Source organism: Eucyclogobius newberryi, unplaced genomic scaffold, assembly GCF_026437365.1.
Source record: "Eucyclogobius newberryi isolate DKJ021-1_F unplaced genomic scaffold, fEucNew1.0.hap1 SCAF_2, whole genome shotgun sequence".
NCBI classification, from domain to species: domain Eukaryota; kingdom Metazoa; phylum Chordata; class Actinopteri; order Gobiiformes; family Gobiidae; genus Eucyclogobius; species Eucyclogobius newberryi.
The window spans coordinates 5,323,978-5,347,733 of NW_027315834.1; the positions used below are offsets into that span (position 1 = coordinate 5,323,978).

The following is a 23,756-nucleotide window of genomic DNA, read 5'->3' on the forward strand; positions in this document are numbered from 1 at the left end:
ATGAAGTAGTTCTCTTTATCACGTTTTTTAGACTAAAATAACTTTAGTTTTGAGAACTTTTGTGCAATGAAGATGGGCATTTTAATTGACTAAGCAACACACCATAATTACTTAAAGGAGACATATACTCAAAGTCAACAGCATGAGCTTTTAACCTTGTTACAACAGTGTTTCCTCTTCGTTAATTTACTACTGATGACTCTGTGTGACAGGGTTCTAAAATGTCAGGTAGCCAATTTTAAAAATAAAAACACATAAATGCCGGTAAAATGTCACTATGTAGAGATGTGGCTGAACAATTGTGCAGTTTCCTATTATTAAGCCAGTTAGATCAATATTGCGGTTTGCAATGACTAAAATGTAAAATGAGAATCTACTTATGTTATATTTGAATACTAAGTCACTTTTTTTTAAAGCACAATGTCTCCTTTAATGCTTTTGCTTTCCTCTATATAGTCTGTTCTCTATAGCATAAGTCCATAAAGGATCTGAGCTGAGGTAACTGTTTACTCTGCGCATGGACCTTATCTGCAGCTTTCTCTGAAAATAAGGCCGCCCCCTCTTTGCACCCGTCCCCTGCCCACACACACACACACACACTTCAGAGGCCCGAACCCAGACAGGGAGAAGCAGATCAATCAATTACATCTCTGCTCCAGCAATCAAACAAGGTTATTATCAGGCAGCGACTCGTCGACCTGGAAAGGGCTGGCCAATCAAAGGCTGCTGTGATGTGGGGGCCGGCGAGCGCTCATGTGACAGTAACGCAGAGTGGCAGCTCATGTTGTCAAGGGAAAAGGCAAGAATGGAAAGAGGAGATACGACTCGGCTCCTAAAGAAAGCGGGAGAAATGTGTAGAACAAGAACAAGATAAAAACGTGTAAATACGACATTGCCAATGCTCGTCACCTTGACATCTCTCACACAGGCACAGGACGGTTGTTGTTGCTTGTAAATAGATGGAGCAATTTTTAATTTCATTGAATTAAAAAGCTATTCGGTAGACGGTGAAAACATCTTTTCAGTGAGGTGGAGTAATTCCCTGGTTTGGCAGCGGCTCTCTCTCTCTGGCGTTCAGTCTCTGTGAGCATTAAGGGCATTTTGCTCCCCTGCTCTTGTCCATTCTGTGCAACAGGTCTGACGAAGAAACGCATTTGTCTTAATTAAATTATTGTACAATAGAGAAAAGCGAGCTCCATTAAATGAACGCTCGCGACACAATGAAACGAGACCCATGCACAAATGCCAAAATCCCAGGAGGGTATGGCCTAATCTCTCTTGCGGGCAGCCAATGGGACACAATGGGGCGCGGTGGGGTACAGCGACAGAGGACCACGCGCCGGTGACAACATCTGTGCCACAGCGACCTGGTCATCTGGAGCAGCTTCAAACACATGCAAGGGCTGTTGCTGGGTTTCTCCTCACTTGGTGGTTGTTAATTAGGGATGGTCCAATACGGATGTTTTTTGTTGTTGTTGTTTTTTTGCCTTTATCGATATCTGCTTGTTGCTGTGGCCCATAAACGATAATTGACAATACAAAGATTTAGATTTTAAAATCCATAGCAAGACCCACAAATCTTAAGTTAAAGTAAAGATCACAAATGAACTTTTCACTTAATAATAATTAATTATTATAATAATAATAATAACAACAACAAACTGTATTTATCAATTATAAAATAACTTACGGCATGAGCTCAAATTGTGATTTTATTTCAATTGCAATATATTGTGCAGCCCTAGATTTAATCAAAAGATGGTGTTTGTTGGTCGTTGGCGTTTTGGTCGTTGGCGTTTGGTCGCTGCCGTTTGGTCGCTGCCGTTTGGTCGCTGCCGTTTGGTCGCTGCCGTTTGGTCGCTGCCGTTTGGTCGTTGCCGTTTGGTCGTTGCCGTTTGGTCGTTGCCGTTTGGTCGTTACCGTTTGGTCGTTACCGTTTGGTCGTTACCGTTTGGTCGTTACCGTTTGGTCGTTGGCCATATTAGAAATGGGTCATTTTATGAATGACCTGCACACTATGGGCGGCAGTAGCTCAGTGGTAGAGTGCTCGTCTTCTGATCCAAAGGTCGGCGGTTCGACTCCCCGCTCAGTCAGAGCGGTCAGATCCACTGGCCCGCAGGTTGGCGGTGCGATCGCAGCTGCCTCATGTGAATACTGCCGTTGTGTCCTTGGGCAAGACACTTAACCCAACTTGCCCCCCAGTGTCTGCGTATATCTGGGGTGTGAATGTGTGTGTGAATGGGTGACTGGATGTAAAGCGCTTTGAGTACCTTGACGGTAGAAAAGCGCTATATAAATGTGACCATTTACCATTTACTATGAATGCTACACACTATGCTTTTTCCCAGAGACTACAGATACAAATTAGCTTGTAGCTATATCTTGTTCGTGTAATGCATTTTTTGGGCCATATTCCAGTCAAACAAATAATAATAATAAATACATCGAAATCAAAATAAAGGACAATGAGATATTAAAAGGTTGAGGTGTATGTTTCTTTTAGCTGCTGTGTGGCCAGTTTGCTCCTCTAATCTGTGCAGCCTACGACACCTCCAGCACAGGGCTCAGAGCCGAGGGACCTCAAAGCCCCACTTCATAAGGAGTCCACCGCTGCACGCTCACACAAAGCGGCCCATAAGCTCTAACTGACGACCGTCTAAGTCCAGAGAAGAGGTTGCCCTTGGTAACCAGTACGATTCCATTTTGGGATGGATAAACGCAATCAAAGACTTTATCCAGCGTCCATGGCAGAGAAAAGACCCGTGCAATGAAAGTGTAATCTTTTGCGCAATATCACTCTCTGCGTGCGTGCGTGCGTGCGTGTGTGTGTGGCAGTGCATTGTATGTGTTAGACACGCGGAAATTAAAAAGCTGAAGCTTCATACAAACTGGCTGAAGTTGCACTTTTTAAGTGATAAAACTGTCAGGTATTATTTACAGCACAGTGTGTGTGTGTGTGTGTGTGTGTTGCGGGGTTGTGTAGGGATGTGCGCAGGGTTTGCGCGGTGCGTGTGTGATAGTTTTACACTCAATAAAAGGTGCGTTCACCACCTCAAAATTGGGACTAAACAGGGAACTAACCCAGAACTGAACCTGGGACTAGCCCAGGACTAGCCCAGGACTAGCCCAGGACTAGCCCAGGACTATACCATGACTAAATCAGGACTAAACCAGGACTAAACCAGGACTAAACCAGGACTAAGCCAGGTCTAAACCAGGATTAAACCAGGACTAAGCCAGAACTAAACCAGGACAATACCAAGACTAAACCAGGACTAAACAAGGACTAAACCAGGACTAAGCCAAGACTAAACGTGGACTAAACCAGGACTGAACCAGGACTAGCTCAGGACTAAACCAAGACTAAACCAGGACTGAATCAGGACTAAACAAGGACTGAACCAGGACTGAACCAGGACTAGCTCAGGACTAAACCAAGACTAAACCAGGACTGAATCAGGACTAAACCAGGACTAAACGTGGACTAAACCAGGACTGAACCAGGACTAGCTCAGGACTAAACGTGGACTAAACCAGGACTGAACCAGGACTAGCTCAGGACTAAACCAAGACTAAACCAGGACTGAATCAGGACTAAACCAGGACTGAATCAGGACTGAACCAGGACTGAACCAGGACTGAACCAGGACTAAACCAAGACTAAACCAGGACTAAACAAGGACTAAACATGGACTATACCATGACTAAACCAGGACTAAACCAGGACTACAAATGCATAAAACTAAGTCTACATCTTGACACAAACTTGGTTCAAACAAGACCAAACCAGGGCACGTGTGAACAAAGTCTGTCTTCATTGAGTCTTTGTGTGACAATAAAATCTTAAATATCATAAAATAATCATTCAGAAGCTTTTAGATATTATATCGCAGCTTGTTCATAAAAAAACAAACATACTTGAAGTGAAGTATTTAGTTTTAGATTCATATTTAAGTGACAACATTTGTCGTTTGCCTCATTCCAAAAACACTTAATTGGTCAATGAGAACTGATTCCCCCAAAATATACATTAATCTAAGTAATAAAGTAATAAATGAAGAGTTCATACGCAAATGTCAGTTTTTTTCTTTTTTTATTCCATGTTCTACACCCAAGAAGGAAGGGAAACATATTTCTATTGCACTAAAATAGATCAGTGTTTTCCCAAATAGCACTGGGTATTTCAAATGAGCTCTTCAAATATAAATTCAGTGCAAAAAATAAATACATATGTGCACCTAAAATAAAATGTGTTGGGTATTCTCATGAATCAAGGATGAATTACTGCACTCACACTCTTTTTTCCTAACCTGAAAGTGTAAAAAATGTCAATGCCTGAATAATGCATACATCTCATTCACCACCACATGTCATGCTTGTGTATTTAGTCAATGTGATTTAGCCCAGTTTGTGCCAATTTGGACTGTTTTAAAGTGTAATTTGTGTTTTGTTTCATCTGCTTTTCTCTGAACTGGCTCTCTACACTAAAGCCTTTGTATTTTCTCCTATCATCTCCCATCTGCTCTCCTGTAATGGTGACTGGCTGTTTTATCCGCACCTCTTTTGTTGTCTCTTTTGACCTTTGTGGTGTAAAAGCAGCATCAGCTTTGATATTAAAACGCTGTTCTCTGTTTTAATGGCGGGACGTTACAAAAGAGATGGCGGTGAAACTCTTTACCATTTGGGAATGACTTTGAAAAGTGCTGCCATGGCAAACAAATGCGGTAATGGTTTTAATGGAGACATTTGATAAGGCACATTGACTAAATTTGAATGTTAGATGAATGATTCAACTAAACTTTGCTAAGATATTCCAAAAACCTGCCTTTTTATTGGATACCCTAAATAGTTAACCCAATAATGTATTAAGTCAATACAATTTGATTACTTAACAGACTAAAGTGTCATTGATATCAGATACTATGGTCTGATACGTCCCTTTTTTTCAGTCGAAATGAATATCAATATTTGTCTTGATGAAGCTGAAAATATTTGACAATATTTGGCCAATATCAATATTGCTAAATCCAAGGCAATGCCCACAAATTAAAGTAAAGTTGTTGTCAAGTTCAGAAATTACCGGTAACTTTTTCCTTTAGTAAAAGGAAAAATGTTTAATAGTTTTTATGACGGACACCTGTTTAACTTCTTCTTTTTCTATTAGAAAGTGAGCAGTGGAATCATGAACACGCTCAGCCTCTACAGTGAAGCTGGGAGATATGACCAAAAACTAAGATCTTGATGTTTTGCATTCTTTTAACAATTACAGTTTTAGTCACCAGAGTCTCCTGCTCTGGAGAACAGGAAGGAAGCTCATGACATTTGAATATGTCTACAATTTATAATGATGTATAATATGTCAATACAAACTGGAGGGTGTAATATAAGCTTCGTACTTTGTCAGCTATTTAATTTAGAATTTAATTAGATTATTTTCATCTGAATTCAATATTAGGCTCTTGCCTTTGTCTTTCTGTAAATCTAATCTATAATCTCAATCCATTTTATACTAAATATACTCCTCTGTTCCCTGCATTCTGTACAATAAACCCTACTTATGAGCAAATGCACTCATTTCACATTAAAAAGTGTAAGTGTTGCGGAGTGATAGCATAACAATGAACACTCACCACCGAGGGGAAAGGGGCGGAGTCCAGCTGCTCAAACAGACTTTAGTGGAGCAAACTGCATTGAATACTCACAAGGTGCATTAAAAACACAATACATTACAGGGTTCAGAATAAGCGGTATCGCATCGCAAAATGCAACGCAATTTCTCTCAAACGCGATGCATTCGTCAGAAAAAAGTGTGTTTGTATCGCAGCTTTTGCAATACAAAAATGTGTGTTCAATTGTATAACCAAAGCGCCTAAAAGTACTGATCACTCGTCAATCGATCGTCAATAACGGCCTGACACATGTAGGACGCTGTGTTGACACGACGAGTCCCGCTGCTGTCTCAGAGTCTGAAAGTGGGAGGAGCCACGTGCGGTAAAGTTGGCGTCACAGATTCGGACTTTTGAGGTCAATAACTCCTAAACGCAAAAGTCTTTGCAGATCATTCACATGCCAAAATACTCATATTTACACTGCCACGTGACTGCAACCTCATTTTAAAAATCAGATGCGTATTTTGTGCGCAGCGAATCACACAGCTCCGACTGTGCAGCCGGAACCGAGACGAGAGTACTTAGGAACCGTCATCAAATAGCAAAACGAAAAATAGAAACGTTTTGTAGCTGGAATAAATAAATAGAGCGATACAATTTGAATAACACAATAAATACACCATGATGGACACCACAGCAACCATTCTTTTTGCATTAAGAAGCTTAATACATATTTTTTTTGTGAGTGTAAAGACAATTAATATGTAAATGAGACTCCTGAAAATAGTCATCTGATAGATGATGATATGGAAGAAAGTTTTAAATGAGGCCATCTGACTTGGTGTTAATTAATATGTTCAACAACTAATTTTATTTGCAGTTTTATTTTTGAAAAAATAAAAATAAAAAAGTATTTTAAAGTTAATTTGTTAAGTTTTTTTTTAATAGAATGTTTACAAATACATTTGAAATAAATAATCTTGTTACATCCATGGAAAATATTGATTGTTAGTCACTTTCGTGTTTTGCTATGCAATTATCATTAAAAAATTCACGGATTGTTTTGCAGCACTGCTATACAAGTGAAAATCCTTAATCTGAGCCCTGCATTATTCGCTGAGATTTTTCTTAAACAGTCAAGAGGCAGAGAGCTCCACAGAGGAAGAGGGAAGGAAAAACTAACTCTTTCACTTTTGTAGATTAAACTACAATGGGCTTCTCTAAGACACATCTGGAAGCTCTTATTAAGTAGTAAAGGGTCGATTAAGGTTTTATTTTGATCACTGTTGGCCACTCGTGCTTTCCATTTGACTATATGTCGATTGTTAAAAACACACATCCATTTAGGTCCAGCCCTAATCTCGATCTTCTCGTTTTCACCTGTCTGGACCTGACCTCTACCTGCCGGGGGTCTTAGCGTCATTCAATCAACTATTCTTCTGCCTGTGAAGAAAGTTGGTGGACGTAACTTGCATCAGGTGTCAATGTTTATAATGAAAAGTCTCTCTTAAGTGCCTGCTCAGGTACAATCACTGTGAGCTCAAGGTCATATTGTGAGTCCCAGCCCTCTCTCCGTCTTTATACTCGCTTCTTTTTCTTCTCTCCATGCTTTCATCTCTCTTTTATCTGTCCTTCACTCCCAGCTCCCCTCCAGAGCTCTACACGTTTCCTCGACCTTCCGACTCCTTCTTCTCATTTGCACAATTGCTGATGCTCTGAGTCCAGCGCAGAGCAAACTTTAAGGACACTCAGTGGACTAAAACACCAGGTCTGGTTCTGGTATCGAGACTCATTTGAATGAAACTCAGAAGTTCTTGAAAAAGTTTGAAGCCAAACTTATACCAGTTTTGATTAGGGTCAATACTTTAACTTAGGGAACTTAGTGTTATATTGGTCTTGATTTAGTGCTAATTTTGTTGGGTTTTTGGTTCACCTAATCTTGTTTAGTAGTTGGTGTTTATTAAATGGTAATGGTGTTTAGTAAATGGTGTTTAGTGTAGCTAACATGTAGCAAATTCACCAATCCTCACAGTATGAATATGTAGACATATGTAGACGCACGTGAGCATCTAATCTCACCTTTTTCAAACTGTACCGGTAGTTATAGCGATGTATTGTGGCCTGGGTGTCATTTGTGGAGTAAAATACTATTGGAAAAAAGGACATGGAAGAGAATGCTGCTGTTTAAATGAGAAATTATTGTTCTGTTTGCTATTTCCTGTGTTTGTGTGTTGCGTACGTGCGATGCTTTAGTTTGATCATTGTCTCATCGTGGTTTATTCCACTTTAATGCAGATATGGTTCCAGGTTAAGTCCTTTGTCCTAGTTTAGTCCTGATATTCCTTGCCACTTGTTTAATCCCTGCTAAAGAAAAGTTATTTTTGAATTACAGGCATGGATTGGAGAAAAAACAAACATGAACACGTAAAAGTCAAAAATTGAACTTCAGACACCAACCAGCCATTATGTAAATCATGTCAACAACCTTGAACGAGCAAACAAACAAAAACTGTAGCAGCAGGCGCTAAGTCGATCTGTGCACACGCGACTTGCCTCCCACTTTCACGTACTGACAAAGTCAGCCTTTAAATGCTACGCCGTAAACAATTTGGAAAGATGACTACAAGCAATTATCTCTAAAGGTAATAGTAAAGTTAAAGCTGGCATTATTTCTCAGCCTCAGAGCTGTTCGACAGCAAGATGAAAAGAAAATGCCAGTGAATATTGTGACATTTAAAAAGCTGGACACATTTTTTCTAAGTTTGGAAGCGGCACAAGCTCAAACACTGACTTGAAGCGTACGCAGCTGTTTGTATTGTAATAGTAATTGTGTCCTTGGGCAAGACACTTCACCTTTGTCTGAGGCAGAGGCTAAAGAAGTACAAAATACTCGTTATTCACAATTATGTATTATTTATCATTTGTTTTCTTATTGTTATTCCATGTTGTGTTAATCAGAACAATAGATTTAAAGTTGTTTTTGGATGTAGTCTGTAAAGCACTTTCAAAAGCAAAAAATACTCATACTATCAATTTTGTATCATTTTCTCAATACATAGAACCAGTGTTCTCGCTGAGGGGTTTTAGCATGGTGGGCCGCCATGCTTTGGCTCAACACCGCCATGCCCAAAAAATTTTGCCAGGTTGAAAAAAAAAAACAATCGTGTTTTTTATTCAAGTTACCAAAACAGTGCATTTCAGAGTATATTTACCGTGTGGTTGAATCCCCACATTAAAACGCTGAGGATAGGCTCACTTGCACGGAATAGTTTGACTTTTTGTCCAATAAAATGCATCTTTTTCGTCTCGGTTTTGATTGCGCTGACGACAGGGCGCAGCGCTGGTGCAGTTGTTGGATGACAAGAGCTGCGAAAGTCTACAAGTGCATCGTGCTCGTTGTCCCGGGGCGCCGCGAGTCTGTGTGTAAAAGGTAAGGAGCGTTGTCTGTCGGCAGTGGCACATTTTGCGCCGTCGCCACCCTTACACCCTTCCTCCTCTGTGGAGCAGAGCAATTCAATTGACCAAGCTCCTACAGGTAATATTCAGGTATGAAAAGAGTGATCTTAACAAGATCACTGTGCAAGCGCCATTGGCGCAAGCAACATTTTTAAAGTACTTTTCGCACGCGCCTACAGCACTCGCACGGTTTGTCCCACCGCCATCCTTCAACCTCAGCCCAGCGAGAACACTGTACAACAAATACATCATTTTATATTACTTGGCATCAGATCGAATTATCAGCCATCAATAATGGCCCTGCCCAAAAAAAAGTAACAAATTAGGTTAAAAATGTTATGTAGCCATTTTTGGCCCACAGAAACAAAGAGAAAGTATTAGCGGTCACCTCCAGAGTCTCGCTCTAAAACCTACAAACCAAATTAGAAATCTGGGGGTAATAATGGACTCAGACTTGAACTTTAATAGCCACGTCAAATCAATAACATCAGCAGCTTTTTACCATCTAAAAAACATTGCCAAAATCAAAAATATAGTTTCAAAACCAGATTTAGAGAGACTTATCCATGTCTTTGTCTCCAGTAGATTAGACTACTGTAACGGCCTGCTCACTGGCCTCTCCAAACGAGCTGTAAAACAGCTGCAGTACATCCGGAACGCTGCTGCTCGGGTCCTGACTAGAACCAGGAAGTACCATCACATTAGTCCTGTTCTCAGGTCTCTGCACTGCCCCCTGTGGCTCAGAGAATAGACGTTAAAGCAGCTCTGCTTGTGTACAAGTCTCTCCATGGCCTAGCACCAAAGTACATCTTGGATATGTTAGTGCCATATGAACCTTCTCGGACTCTGAGGACCTCAGGGACCGGCCTCCTGCTGGTGCCCAGAGTCAGGAAAAAACATGGGGAATCTGCGTTTCAGTTTTATGCAGCTAAAATCTGGAACAGTCTTCCTGAAGATGTGAGACAGGCTTCTACTCTGACAATGTTCAAATCTAAGCTAAAAACTGTTTTGTTTAGCTGCGCATATGACTGAAAGGATTTTTTTCTTTGCACTCTTCTCTTTTGTTTGTGATTTTATTAGTTTAGACAATCAGTTGAATTGATAATTTTTTATTTAGTTAATTTTATTGTATTTCTGTTTCTGTAATTTCTTTGTTATTTGAATGCATTTTTCCTGCTGTGTGAAGCACTTTGAATTGCCTTGTGTATGAAATGTGCTCTACAAATAAACTTGCCTTGCCTTGCCTTAAAAAACACCAAAAAAACACTGTAAATTAAATTCTGCTGCTTGCTATGGTGAAATACCCCTATGAAGAGTTGTGGAATAACAGAAAACCTTTTCAACTACCATCACAACTACAACCAAAACCAGGGCTTAATCCTGTCTGTCGGCGTACATTTTCAGAAGCATGTAACCGGGAGCAAAGTTAACAAAGGCCAAGTGTAAAAAGTCATTCACCAACAATCATGTAAATTAGTTCAGATAGCAATAGAGTCCAGAGCCATAAAGGCGGTGTGCCGTGCCCGGGCGCCTCGTGCACGGAGAGGGGGAGATTAGAGGCCCGCTCAAGCCTTTCAAAATGCCAACCTCGTCCAGAGCAAGGGGTGTAAATACCACCCAAATGTCAGCTGGAGACCCCACAAGTCAAACCAAATTGGCTGCTACATTCACAAACACCCCCGATTTGTTTTTGAGTGTCTTGAAACAAAACATGCATGGCGCTGCTGCAGATGTGTTGGTATTCGTGTACGAGGCAAGTACTGATGGCTTTTATTCAGCAGCGCAAGGTTAGCCAGGGCCCATATGATTCAAATAGTGATAATATGGAATAATACAGATTATCTCATCATTCAGACACCCGCTAGTGTGGGATGTATTAAAGGTGCACTATGGAACTCTTCTGATGGGACGCCACCAGTTTTTCCATGGAGATTCGGGCTGCACGATAAGGAAATAGCTCTTAAGTACTGCTATATAAATATTATTGTGATATTGAATATATTTTATACATTAATTCTATCAAGACTAAATTTAGACTTAAATTATGAAAATAAGGCATACAATATTTACTATTATTATACCTTGATGCTATTGCGATATATCTAGTTTGTTGCGCTATTGATTTTTGTGTTAGTCAATAATGCGATATCGATACTTTTGCGATATAGTGCAGCCATAATAAAGATGTTATTGCTTTGCTTATAATAATTATCTGGCTTTTAACACAGTGTGAGATGTGTGGTCACTTATTTTAGTTTATTCAGCTATTTTCAGGTTTTATGGCTTTGCAATTTCACAATCATGTATGTTATCTAAATCTAAATGAAAACGTAATGATATTGTCACATAACAACCAGATAAAAGGTTATTTACACTTATTTTTACTGCATTGGCAAATACCTTAAACAGGCATGACTCATCATTGCTGCCTACGATTCTCACAATTACAATTTATTAGCTCTCATGATTATATTGTGATACGAATAATCACGGTAATTGATTATCCAGATAATCTTGTGATCCCTAACTTAGACAGTACAAAAGGCCTGTCATGATACTAGGGTTAGACTTATTGATTGAATGATTATTGATTGACTTAATGTTCAATAAATTACAGCTTTAGGGACTCAACTTTTTTGTACTATGAGATGATTTGCAAGTTTGTACCGTTTTCTATTTTTTTTCTTTTTTTTAGCCCACACAAAAGATAATTTTGATTTTGTAAAACCTTTAAGCACAAGAGTTTGTCCCATCCCTAGTTAATAATGCTTCAGTGTGTGCGTATTTGGCTAGTATTTTAATGTTTGTTTTTTCAATTTTAAATGTTTACTATTTTGATTTCCATACCTATTATTTATACCTATAACTATTGCATTTCTATGGCAAAGTAGTCTCACTAACTTTTCGTTGCCTCTTCTGAAAAGACGTAAGAAAAAAATATCTGCATTGTGGTGGAAGACAAAAACAAAAACCCCATTTGCAATCATACACTATAAGCGCCTGTTTTCTTCACACAATAATTTCCCGTGCGGCGGCCCCCCTTACTGATTTTGTCATTAAAGCTGCCACGAGTTGCATGGCTGACTACGGGAGGTGTACCCATCCATCAGCGCCACGCCACAGCTTTGCCATTAGGAAACCATCTGCAAGTAACAGCGTCCTATTGGCAACACAAGTCGAGTGAAGGAGCGCGGAAGGAGGAGAGAGTGGGAGAGAGGAGGAGGGAGGAGGAGAGAGTGGGAGAGAGGAGGAGGGAGGAGGAAAGAGTGGGAGATCGTGGTGTGTTCAGGGCACTTTGGTGTGATTGATATGGACTATTACAGACAACATGGGAACGAGGGGAAGGGGGTGCTAGTCAGGAGCAAGACTTCTGGTCATTTACTGGACAGGTAGAAGAAAAAGTTTGTTTGCGAGCAGAGAGCCAAGAGAAGAAGAGGAATATCCAAATCCAAACTCACTTGACAGAAAAATGAAAAATATCTCAATATTTTTGGGAAACAATATTCAGACAGTATTGGGTTAAACCAAAATGGGTTAAAACATGTCTTTGAACATTGTAGTCGAGGTTTAGATATCAGATCCATCCATCCATCCATTTTCTGCCGCTTTATCCGGGGCCGGGTCGCGGGGGCAGCAGTCTGAGCAGGGACTCCCAGACTTCCTTCTCCCCAGACACTTCCTCCAACTCCTCTGGGGGGATCCCGAGGCGTTCCCAGGCCAGCCGAGAGACATAGTCTCTCCAGCGTGTCCTGGGTCTTCCCCGGGGCCTCTTCCCGGTGGGACATGCCTGAAAAACCTCCCGAGGGAGGCGCCCAGGAGGCATCCAGAACAGATGCCCGAGCCACCTCAGCTGGCTCCTCTCGACGTGGAGGAGCAGCGGCTCTACTCCGAGCTCCCCCCGTGTGGCCGAGGTCCTCACCTTATTTCTAAGGGAGCGCCCAGCCACACGGCGGAGGAAACTCATTTCGACCGTTTGTATCCGCGATCTTGTTCTTTCGGTCACTACCCAAAGCTCATGACCATAGGTGAGGGTAGGAACGTAGGCCGACCGGTAAATAGAGAGCTTTGCCTTTCGGCTCAGCTCCCTCTTTACCACAACGGTCCGATGCAGCGACTGCATCACTGCAGCCGCTGCACCGATCCGCCTGTCGATCTCCCGCTCCATCCTTCCCTCACTCGTGAACAAGACCCCGAGATACTTGAACTCCTCCACTTGGGGCAAGGACACCCCACCCACCTGGAGAGGGCAAGCCACCTTTTTCCGGTCGAGAACCATGGCCTCGGATTTGGAGGTGCTGATTCTCATCCCAGCCGCTTCACACTCGGCTGCAAACCGTCCCAGTGCATGTTGCAGGTCCGGGTTTGATGGAGCCATCAGGACAACATCGTCTGCAAACAGCAGAGATGAAATCCTGTGGTCCCCAAACCGGACACCCTCCGACCCCTGACTGCGCCTAGAAATTCTGTCCATAAAAATTATGAACAGAACCGATGACAAAGGGCAGCCCTGGCGGAGTCCAACATGCACTGGGAACAGGTCTGACTTACTGCCGGCAATGCGAACACAGCTCCTGCTCCGGTCATACAGGGACCGGACAGCCCTGAGCAAAGGGCCCCGAACCCCGTACTCCCGGAGCACCCCCCAAAGGACACCCCGAGGGACACGGTCGAAAGCCTTCTCCAGATCCACAAAGCACATGTGGACTGGTTGGGCAAACTCCCATGAGCCCTCGAGCACCCGATGGAGGGTATAGAGCTGGTCCAGTGTTCCACGACCGGGACGAAAACCACTCTGCTCCTCCTGAATCCCAGGTTCGACTATCGGTCGGATTCTCCTCTCCAGTACCTTGGAATAGACCTTACCCGGGAGGCTGAGGAGTGTGATCCCTCTGTAGTTGGAACACACCCTCCGGTCCCCCTTCTTGAACAGAGGGACCACCACCCCGGTCTGCCAGTCCAGAGGCACGGTCCCCGAACGCCACGCGATGTTGCAGAGACGTGTCAACCAAGACAGTCCTACAACATCCAGATACTTTAGGTACTCAGGGCGGATCTCATCCACCCCCGGAGCCCTGCCACCAAGGAGTTTGCGAACAACCTCAGTGACTTCAGCTTGGGTGATGGATGAGCCAGCCTCCGAGTCCCCGGTCTCTACTTCCTCTTCGGAAGACGTGACTAAGGGATAAAGGAGATCCTCAAAGTATTCCTTCCACCGTCCGACGACATCCCCAGTCGAGGTCAGCAGGCCTCCACCCGCACCGTAAACAGTGTTGGTGAGACACTGCTTCCCCCTCCTGAGGCGCCGGACGGTTTGCCAGAATTTCTTTGGTGCCGACCGATAGTCCTCCTCCATGGCCTCCCCGAACTCCTCCCAGGCCCGGGTTTTTGCCTCTGCGACAGCACGAGTCACGGCTCGCTTGGCCTGCCGATACCCGTCGATGACCTCCGGAGACCTACAAGCCAGAGTGGCCTGATAGGCCTCCTTCTTCAGTCTGACGGCATCCCTTACTTCCGGTGTCCACCACCGTGTTCGGGGTTGCCGCCATGACAGGCACCGGAGACCTTGCGACCACAACTCCGAGCAGCCGCATCAACAATGGAGGCGGAGAACATGGTCCACTCGGACTCAATGTCCCCAACCTCTCCCGGTTGATCGGTTGACAACTCTGCCCCTCTCTTCACCCGAGTGTCCAAGACACGCGACCGGAGGTCAGGTGACACGACAACAAAGTCGATCATTGACCTCCGGCCTAGGGTATCCTGGTGCCATGTGCACTGATGGACACCCTTGTGCTCGAACATGCTGTTCGTTATGGACAATCCGTGGCTAGCACAGAAGTCCAATAACTGAACACCGCTCAGGTTCAGATCGGGGAAGCCGTTCTTCCCGATCACCCCTCTCCAGGTGTCACTGTCATTGCCCACGTGGGCGTTGAAGTCCCCCAGTAGAACAACGGAGTCCCCGGTCGGTGCACTGTCCAGTATCCCTCCCAAGGACTCCAAGAAGGCCGGGTACTCTGCACTGCTGTTCGGCCCGTAGGCCGCCACAACAGTGAGAGACCTGTCCCCCACCCGAAGGCGGAGGGACGCGACCCTCTCATTCACTGGGGTAAACTCCAACACGTGGCGGCTGAGCTGAGGGACTATAAGCAAGCCCACACCAGCCCGCCGCCTCTCCCCGCAGGCAACACCAGAGAAGTGGAGCGTCCAGCCCCTCTCGAGGAGATGGGTTCCAGAGCCCAAACTGTGCGTGGAGGTGAGGCCGACTATATCTAGTCGCTATCGCTCAACCTCCCGCACAAGCTCAGGCTCTTTCCCCCCCAGCGAGGTGACATTCCATGTCCCCAGAGTTAGTCTCTGTGTCTGGAGATCTGGTCGCCGAGGCCCCTGCCGTCAACTGCCGCCCAGATCTCTCTGCATCGGCCCCTTATGGATCCTCCTGCGGGTGGTGGGCCCACGGGAGGGCGGCCCCACGTTGCTCTTTCGGGCTGTGCCCGGCCGGGCCCCGTGGGGTAAGACCCGGCCACCAGGCGCTCGCCATGGAGCACCCATCCCAGGCCTGGCTCCAGGATGGGCCCCGGTGACGCCGATCCGGGCGACGTAAACTGCCTTGTTCGTGTTGTCATCATAGAGGGTTTCTGAACCGATCTTTGTCTGACCCGTCACCTAGGACCTGTTTGCCTTGGGAGACCCTACCAGGGGCATGAAGCCCCCGACAACATAGCTCCCGGGATTATTCGGGCACTCAAACCCCTCCACCACGTTAAGGTGTTGGTTCAAGGAGATATCAGACAAATGTGAAAATGTCAAATCAATCCTGAAAGTGCAGAAATATCACCTTCCAGCCAACTCAATTGAAATGTTACATATCTTCAAAACAACATTCACAATATTATCTACAATGTTACCTACCTCTGGGTACTCACATTTACGCCCGTCTTGATTATTACTATTTTGATTAAAATTAGTGATGAACAATATATTTTTTTGGTTCAATACTATTGCTTATCATAAAATTTTCTAAATGCATACTGTATAGAACTTTCATTTGCATTTATTGTGGAATTCCTCCTCACATTTATAGTATATTCATTAAATCCGTTTGTATAATCCATATTACAGACACCCCAGGCTACTAAGGGAGGGAGCGATGTGACAAAAGATTAATTTTCTTAGAGGTTAGATAACAATTTATATTATAAATTATGTCATGTATAGTTTTAAATGGTAACTATAGCTATCTGCTTCTTCTGGGAGATAAATATGAGCGTTGAGGTGTTTGATTTACGCAGTAAATGGTGTTGTGTCAAAATTCAATCTGCACAGGCTCAACATTGGTCTCAAACTACGGCTAATATGCCATCAATCATTTTTATCTTAAAACATGTTTATTTTCAGTTAAATATGAGCTCAACATTGGTGAAAACACAACATTTGCTCATAAACCTGCAGACAGATCAGTGCAGAGAAACATCAAGGCCGGTATGGGATTTTACATGGGCTTCTCAAAAATACACATTAATTAACTTAAACGACGGGCAAAATAAGGCTACAACTGACAAAACATTTTAACCATTTCTTGTCATTTAAATTGTGAAAATATAGTCAAGCCAAAATATACGCAAATACTCAAAAGGATTGAAAGCCATACTGGTAAGTATATGCATATTCATGAGCACAAGCAATGCAATGTACTACTCGTAAACACATGTAGACAGATGCTGGGCCTCTTGAGAATAGTAATCTGTTTTCAAAAGGCATTAGTCAGCCAGACACGAGCTAACATGACAACTGACAGTACGCATTAGGACTACAGGGACTCCACGTTGACCCAAAGTGGAAGTGATAGAAGGAAGAAAAAGGAAACGTTTGAAAAAGACATGGATTTCAATTATTTTGCTATAATTGCAGTAACTTAGGCTACTTACAACATGTTGTTTCAAGAAATGGTATGAACTCAACGAGTCTATACTAAAAGTAAAAAGAGGAAAACAAGGAAGATGTACATAAGCACACCTACAGTATACATAGTAGTAGCTTGCAATTGTAATGATATGGGGTCCGAGGGTCCTGGGGTCTCATAGTACATAAAAGTTAATATGGAATTCTACTGACAAAACACTAACACCCTTAAACTCACTCACTCAAAGCTGCACTGTGTAACTTTTCTGGTGGAGGGTCTGTCATAAAAATGCTATTGCTTTGCCTGAAATGTTCCATTATTACAATGCTTTGTTTGGTGTTCACTTGATTTACTTTTAGAATGCATGTTTTTCAAGGCCGTGTTAGCAAGATAAAAACTGTAATTGAATGCAAGCAAGATGGATATGTAGACATTTTGTGGGGGGGAAAAGAAGGTTTCAGAACATGACTTACAGTGTCCAAAAGGCTGGGTTTAAAATGTCTGGACGGTACAGTGGCCTTTTTCTGAAGCACAAACCATTGAAAGTCATGTACGCAATATTATTGTATAAGCTTTATAAATTAGATGGAGACACAACTTGATGATCTTCTAGTTTGGGTGTAGTTGTGCTATTGAGTGAACAACAATAATCCGTTACAGTAATGCCACTGTATCTTTTCTAATGGAGGGTCCACCCACTTGCTTGTCAACATGGAGAAGCTCATGTTTTGCCTAGAATATTCCAACAATATGTCTACAAATATCTATCCTGCATGTATTCAATTGCAGGTGTTTTTATTGCAAAAAAACCTACCTTGAAAACATTTCATTTCAGCCCTGCTTTTTATTTAATTTAATTTATTTAAAATGTATTTGAAATTTAATTGTATTTAATTGTATTTTATTGTATTAATTATATTCATTGTATTTATTGTATTTATTGTATTTATTTTATTGTTTAATCATCATTTTTTCTTCACAGACCAGACCTGTAACTTGGCCTGGTGGGTCACATGCTTGTTTCCATGAAGAAAAATAAATTAAATGTCATCTTGAACATTCTAGGCAAAGCAATAACATTTTAATTTAACAAGTGGATCTTTAAGTGAGTGAAATATATGCCATTATACACCCATGGAAGTGTCACAAAGTCAACATGAATTCATTTTTCATTAGACAAAGAAAGAAAGAAATTAAAGTGAAACATAAGAAATTAATGACACTTTGTAAAGTTTGTCGGAACTTTTGAATGGGAGCAGCCGACTTCAATTACTCTTGTGTCATAGACTGATTGCAGCCCATATTGCAAACTTGTACTTGCCATTTAGACCCAAAATCCAACGTTATATAAAAATGTACAACGTGTCAGAAAACCAGGAAACAAGGTCCTTTAATGGCTCTTGTAATGTACCACTCGACATGAAGGCCAATTCAATTGAACTGCATCAAGATTAGATATGGGGACTAGTGCATGCTTCTAGAAACTACAGGACAGCTCTGTTCAGTCCTTTATATAAAATGGAAAGAAAAGTTCAGCTTGCCATCAAGAGTTGTTCAGACATTTACAAAGAAAGAGTTGAACGTTTCAAGGCATTGCATTAAGAGGTACATTTGATTCATGGTACCCAGCAATGATTTAAAAGACAAAAAAATCAATGGATGGCTACTAAGTGGTCGCGTGATCTAATTATTGGGCATTCTACTGGTATTGAGTCATGTCACAGGAAGTCCATGCTCTGAGTGGCTTTGTATAGAATAGTATTAGATTCAACCAAACACAAAATGTCTACAGTTTTCCCTAGACAATTTTTAAGCTTTTTAAAACACAATTTATAATACGTAGTGCAGCCTTACCTGAGAAGAGGCTGGAAGATCACCGTTATGTTTCGTGCCCCTGGTTTACAGACAAACTTCATCTCTCCGCCTTCGATCAGGTTGTCATCTGCACCACCTGATAAAAGACAACACATTTGGATTCATAGGTTGCTAAGAATTCAATGGACATTCTACTGTACAAATGGTTTATTGGTTATTTTTGTTCGGCCTTGCAATACCCGCAACTACAGTATGAGCCTAAACTGGATTATATCAAACCTTCAGGAATCCACCCACCTTTATGAACTAGGGGTGAGGAAAATGCATAGGTAATTAACGAGGTATTCACCACCGCTGTCAGTGCAATGGAAAAAGCTTGATACTTGACACTTACAGTTTTTTGATACCACAATTAAAAAAGAACACACTTTTTCACCAAATTAAAAAAAAAACAGGCGCACTAGTCCTTCAGAAACTCTTTTCAACAATCTCCATATTATAATGATACGTTTCTAGAATAATATAACAAAATAATATTAATTCTCCTTCTGAAAGAGAGACATGACCATTCTTTAAATGAGTATTATTGAGCTAAGAATCCAGTTTTACACTTTAAGAAGGTTGAGACTATATGAGGTTAAGAATATTTAATGTAAAACTAAAGCACAGATTCTAAATGTGACTAAAAGAGAGCGGGGAAGATTATTGCTTTGCTTCTCCTCTACACACTGCAGGTAATGTTGGACAGGGTGAGAAAATTGCAGCTGACCATCCTGCACAGGCAGTTTGAGTTGTCTGGCAAACGATACAAAGTGCCAAAATGTAATATGAATAATGTCGATTTCTCTTCTAAATCGCAAGAAACTGCCTTGATTTTTGTTGTACCGTCTTGGATAAATGTGCCGTGCAGCATGTGTTTTAAGCATGAGGACTGGGTGCAAATTGTAGGTGACTCTGTGGATGAGTTTGGATAAGGGAATCACACTGTGTTGGAATTTGTCAAGTTTGTATGGTAACTGCCACTGCTGGGTTGATGCTGTATGTACTTGGTATTGTGAATATGTAGCGACTGGAATGTCTTTTGTCTGTTTTGCTTTGTCTTCATTTCCATTACTTGTCCGATGTGATTTTCTCCATAAGGTGACAATAAAGACTAAATTAATCTAATCTACTTGCTCAATTTGTTGCATTGTGTCTGGATATTGTTGTTCATTCATATCTCCAATATTAAACAGAACAGAAATAAACCCAAAGAGGAGCACAGGTCCTGCGCTTTGACAGAGATGCGATGCAGACTCCATTGTATATAGTTTTACACAACACAGACTTGCTTTGCATGGAGTTAAAATCATCAATGGCGGACTCATGTTTCATACATCGCCCAAAAAACCGATCCCAGAGCTCCGGCAGCAGATGAACTCACAGATAATAGGGTTAATCAGAAAATCGTTGCCACGTAACCTGTTCCAAAACACAAGCCTAGAGAGAGGGGGGACTATTTGAGGGTGGGGCCGTCACCGGGGAGCACAGGGTAGACAAAGAACAGCCAAGCTCATTACCTCCATTCATCCTGAAGTAATCAATATAATTGACAGGGACCAAATTGCACCACATTGTCAATACATAAAACGGCAAGGGGAATGCCCATGTGAATAGATGTGTGAATAAGAAAGTTATAAGAGATTGCATATGATAGACAATCACACAATGAATGCAAATGCTGAGCAGTCGAGCAGTATTTCCTCAGAAGAGACAATAACATTCATTTGACTGTCCTGATAGCTTTATGATAAAGTTTTACGGCAGCCGCGGAGCAACAATATGACCAGGAGAGTGGAAAATCAGATAATACAATAAATACCTATCTACAATCAAACCAACACTGGAACACAATGGAAGTGCGCACAGGGAAATCTTCATAAAAGCCGGTTTCTTTTCTTTATCATGGGGCTACAGCATGACTAATACTGCGCTTCTGTGATGCTAATAACAGAGTAATAAGAACATTACTACTAATCATTGCATAAACTGAAGTCCTAAAATACTATCATTATTTAAATTGATTTGAAATGTTTCACTGCACTGCCTCCTCTGGCCCCAGACATTTGCTGTGGAATGAGGGTCTGGCCCTTTAACTCTGACAAGTTGTGGCTTTGTTAGTGCATTAGCTTTTCTGCTAACAACACAGAAACGCAAACCATGAAGCTAAAGTTAGTGAAAGTAGCACTAACAAAGGCGGGGGAGAAAAGTAATAAAGATTGTAAGGACTGACAAGGGCCCAGAAAGATCAGAACACTTGGGCCAATAGCTATATTCTAGTTTTATAGCATTGATTACAGTGTATGGTGACCACCCCCTCCCTCATAATGGTTCAGTCCACAAGGCAGACTCAGAGAGAAGGCTTAATGTCACTAAAAACAAGCACCATAGAGACAGCCCTTGTGACTTGTCATTATTGTAAACCTAAATGGAAGTCAAGTCAGTGCGCTCTGCCTCTCTCTTTCTCCTGGGATGCAGCGTGTGTGTTGGAGAGAGAAAGACTTACACACTGACAGATCATGGTTCTGAAGAACAGTTCTGTGTTTGTAATGGCTATCATTGCCCCCAGAGCTACGCATCAGTCGATATTTTACAAAAAACAAACTCCTATTTGAGAAATGATCATAAATATCATATTGAATTAGATGTTCAGTGACAAGGAAAGCAATGTGATGCATGACATCGCCTCTCAACCAGACTAAATCCCAAATTATCACTATCAAGGGAAAATAAAACAGAGGTTCAGACATTCTCCTCAGAGTAGTTTGTGCTCCTGTAGTGTTGCCTAATGCACAGTCCAGTCACACTGAAGGCCGCTACATTTTCCCCACGCTTTGAACCCGGCGGCCCATAAAACAATGCGGTTTATTTATAGATTTGTATTGTTTAATGGCCACGGGGGGAACTCTAGCAGAAAGCGCAAGCATTTGACACACTATAGAAGAAGACGTCAATGGACAGGGGTCACTGTATTTTAAGCTTCAAAATGCTGTGTGTTTTATTACTATCAGACCCATATTCACAGAGAAACTAGTCTAATGAGGAAGTGAGTCTAGATGCTGCGAAACGCATTGAAATGAGACTTTCGTGGCCAGACCTGACCATCTTCCTGTGTAAATGTCATACAGGCAATGTAGATCTGAAGCTGTTGTATGGGCGGAGTTAAGAGTATGACTTTTGGGATAGGGACCCCAAGACAAACCTGATGCAACATTCAACTAATTCAACATATGCCAACATAATGTCAACATATTTAATTTAAAATTAAAGGCTACTTCCTCTGTCTGGATGGAGTAACTTATGTGAGATAATAAATAGGCTTAGGTATAAATATTCTAATTTGCTCAGAGCGATGGAGAGAGCTAGAGTCCAGCCACACTCGATTACTGAAAAAACATACATGTTTTAATGAAGTTGTGGCATTATACGCGTTACTAAATGCTTTTAATACTAAACAATTTACAAAAATACAGGTCATTATCAGTTTACTGACAATTGAAACGTTTCTAAACTCCACAGAGGCATGGTCAGGTGAGTTTTAGTTACATCAATTAATGCAGCGAAAATGCAGTTCAATTTCATAGCTACTAACTGAAAGCACTGAATGTTTCCCGCTGTGAAGGGAATTATTAGATCTTCTGTTAGATTTAGTTTCAGAGCGTTTTTATTAGTGTTGTGCAATTATCCATCCATCCATTTTCTACCGCTTGTTCCCTTTCGGGGTCGCGGGTGACTGGAGCCTATCCCAGTGACTTCGGGCCTTAGGCGGGGTACACCCTTTGGACGGTGGGAGGAAGCCGGAGAACCCGGAGAGAACCCACAGTAACACGGGGAGGACATGCAGACTCCACCCAGAGAGATCATGTGATGTTGGTCTCGTCCGGGAACGAACCCATGATCTCCTTCTTGGGAGGCAAGAGCGCTAACCGCCTTTGCCACCGTGCACCCTTGTGTAATTGATCAAATCAATATCCAACCGTTTCATTTGTGAATGAAGAGCTACTAGAAATCTAGTCCATCCAGGTAAATAAAACTAAAACTACAGAACAATTCAAATCTCAACAAGATTGTCATTTTGAATTCAAGTCATTTTAAATGGTGTTATATTCTGTTTTCCAGTGATTGTGCTTTAAAGTGGTTGCATGTGAACATTGAATTGCGTCTTAGATCTATATTCATCACAAAGCCTGAGGCGGTTGTAAGGGATATTTCATTCCGATGTCCAATATGCCCCCGAAAAGCCTGTGAGAAATAACAAAGACACCTTGCTATCGTGCGAAGGCTTGCTTTACCTGCAGCAAAAAGAAGAGCCTGTATTCAAATGCATATCAATGTATTGTTCCATGTTCAAACTCTGGATTAGATTTATAATAGAACAAGTTTCACTCCAAAGTATGCCAGGGAAGACAACCCGATCTACTTTTTCATTAAAATGACAAGAGAGGCTTTCAATTTTCCAAACAATAGTTTCAAATCAAGGTCTTCTGATCATGATGTTTTGGTGAAACTCATTCAAAGAATAATAGAATAAGTTTATATTCATCTTACAAGCTCTGTCACTACATCTCCTCACATTCTTTAGTGCCAATTCAATTAAGACTTAATTACAGACAGCTAAACACAGCTACCGCCAACGCACTCCCGCTTAGCCACCTACCTCTCACGTCTACTCGCTCTGCTTTTCTCTGATCAACTCCACAAAAACTGTCAACAAACTTTTGTTTTCCCATCTTTGAATGTAAAACACTCCAGCCGCCCATGAATAGCATCAACATGCAACAGATTCTGGCAAAGTTGGCGTGACTCCTCTGCTCTGTAACCCACACTCACACGCCAAACTGACTCCCACAAATGTTTTTTCCAATGACAGTGACCAATTTAATTTCATGCTCTAAACATCTGCATCCATGTCAGACGAAGCAGCGAGGAACAGA

General features: G+C 42.0%; 1 protein-coding gene across 1 annotated transcript in view; it reads right to left on the reverse strand.

The window, feature by feature from the left end:
* Positions 1-23,756, reverse strand: part of exoc4 (exocyst complex component 4) — a 217,828-nt gene that overhangs the window by 123,829 nt on the left and 70,243 nt on the right. The window contains exon 11 of the mRNA XM_072453575.1: positions 18,823-18,919. Coding sequence (XP_072309676.1) covers positions 18,823-18,919 — 97 coding nt within the window. The remainder of the gene's footprint in view (positions 1-18,822; positions 18,920-23,756) is intronic.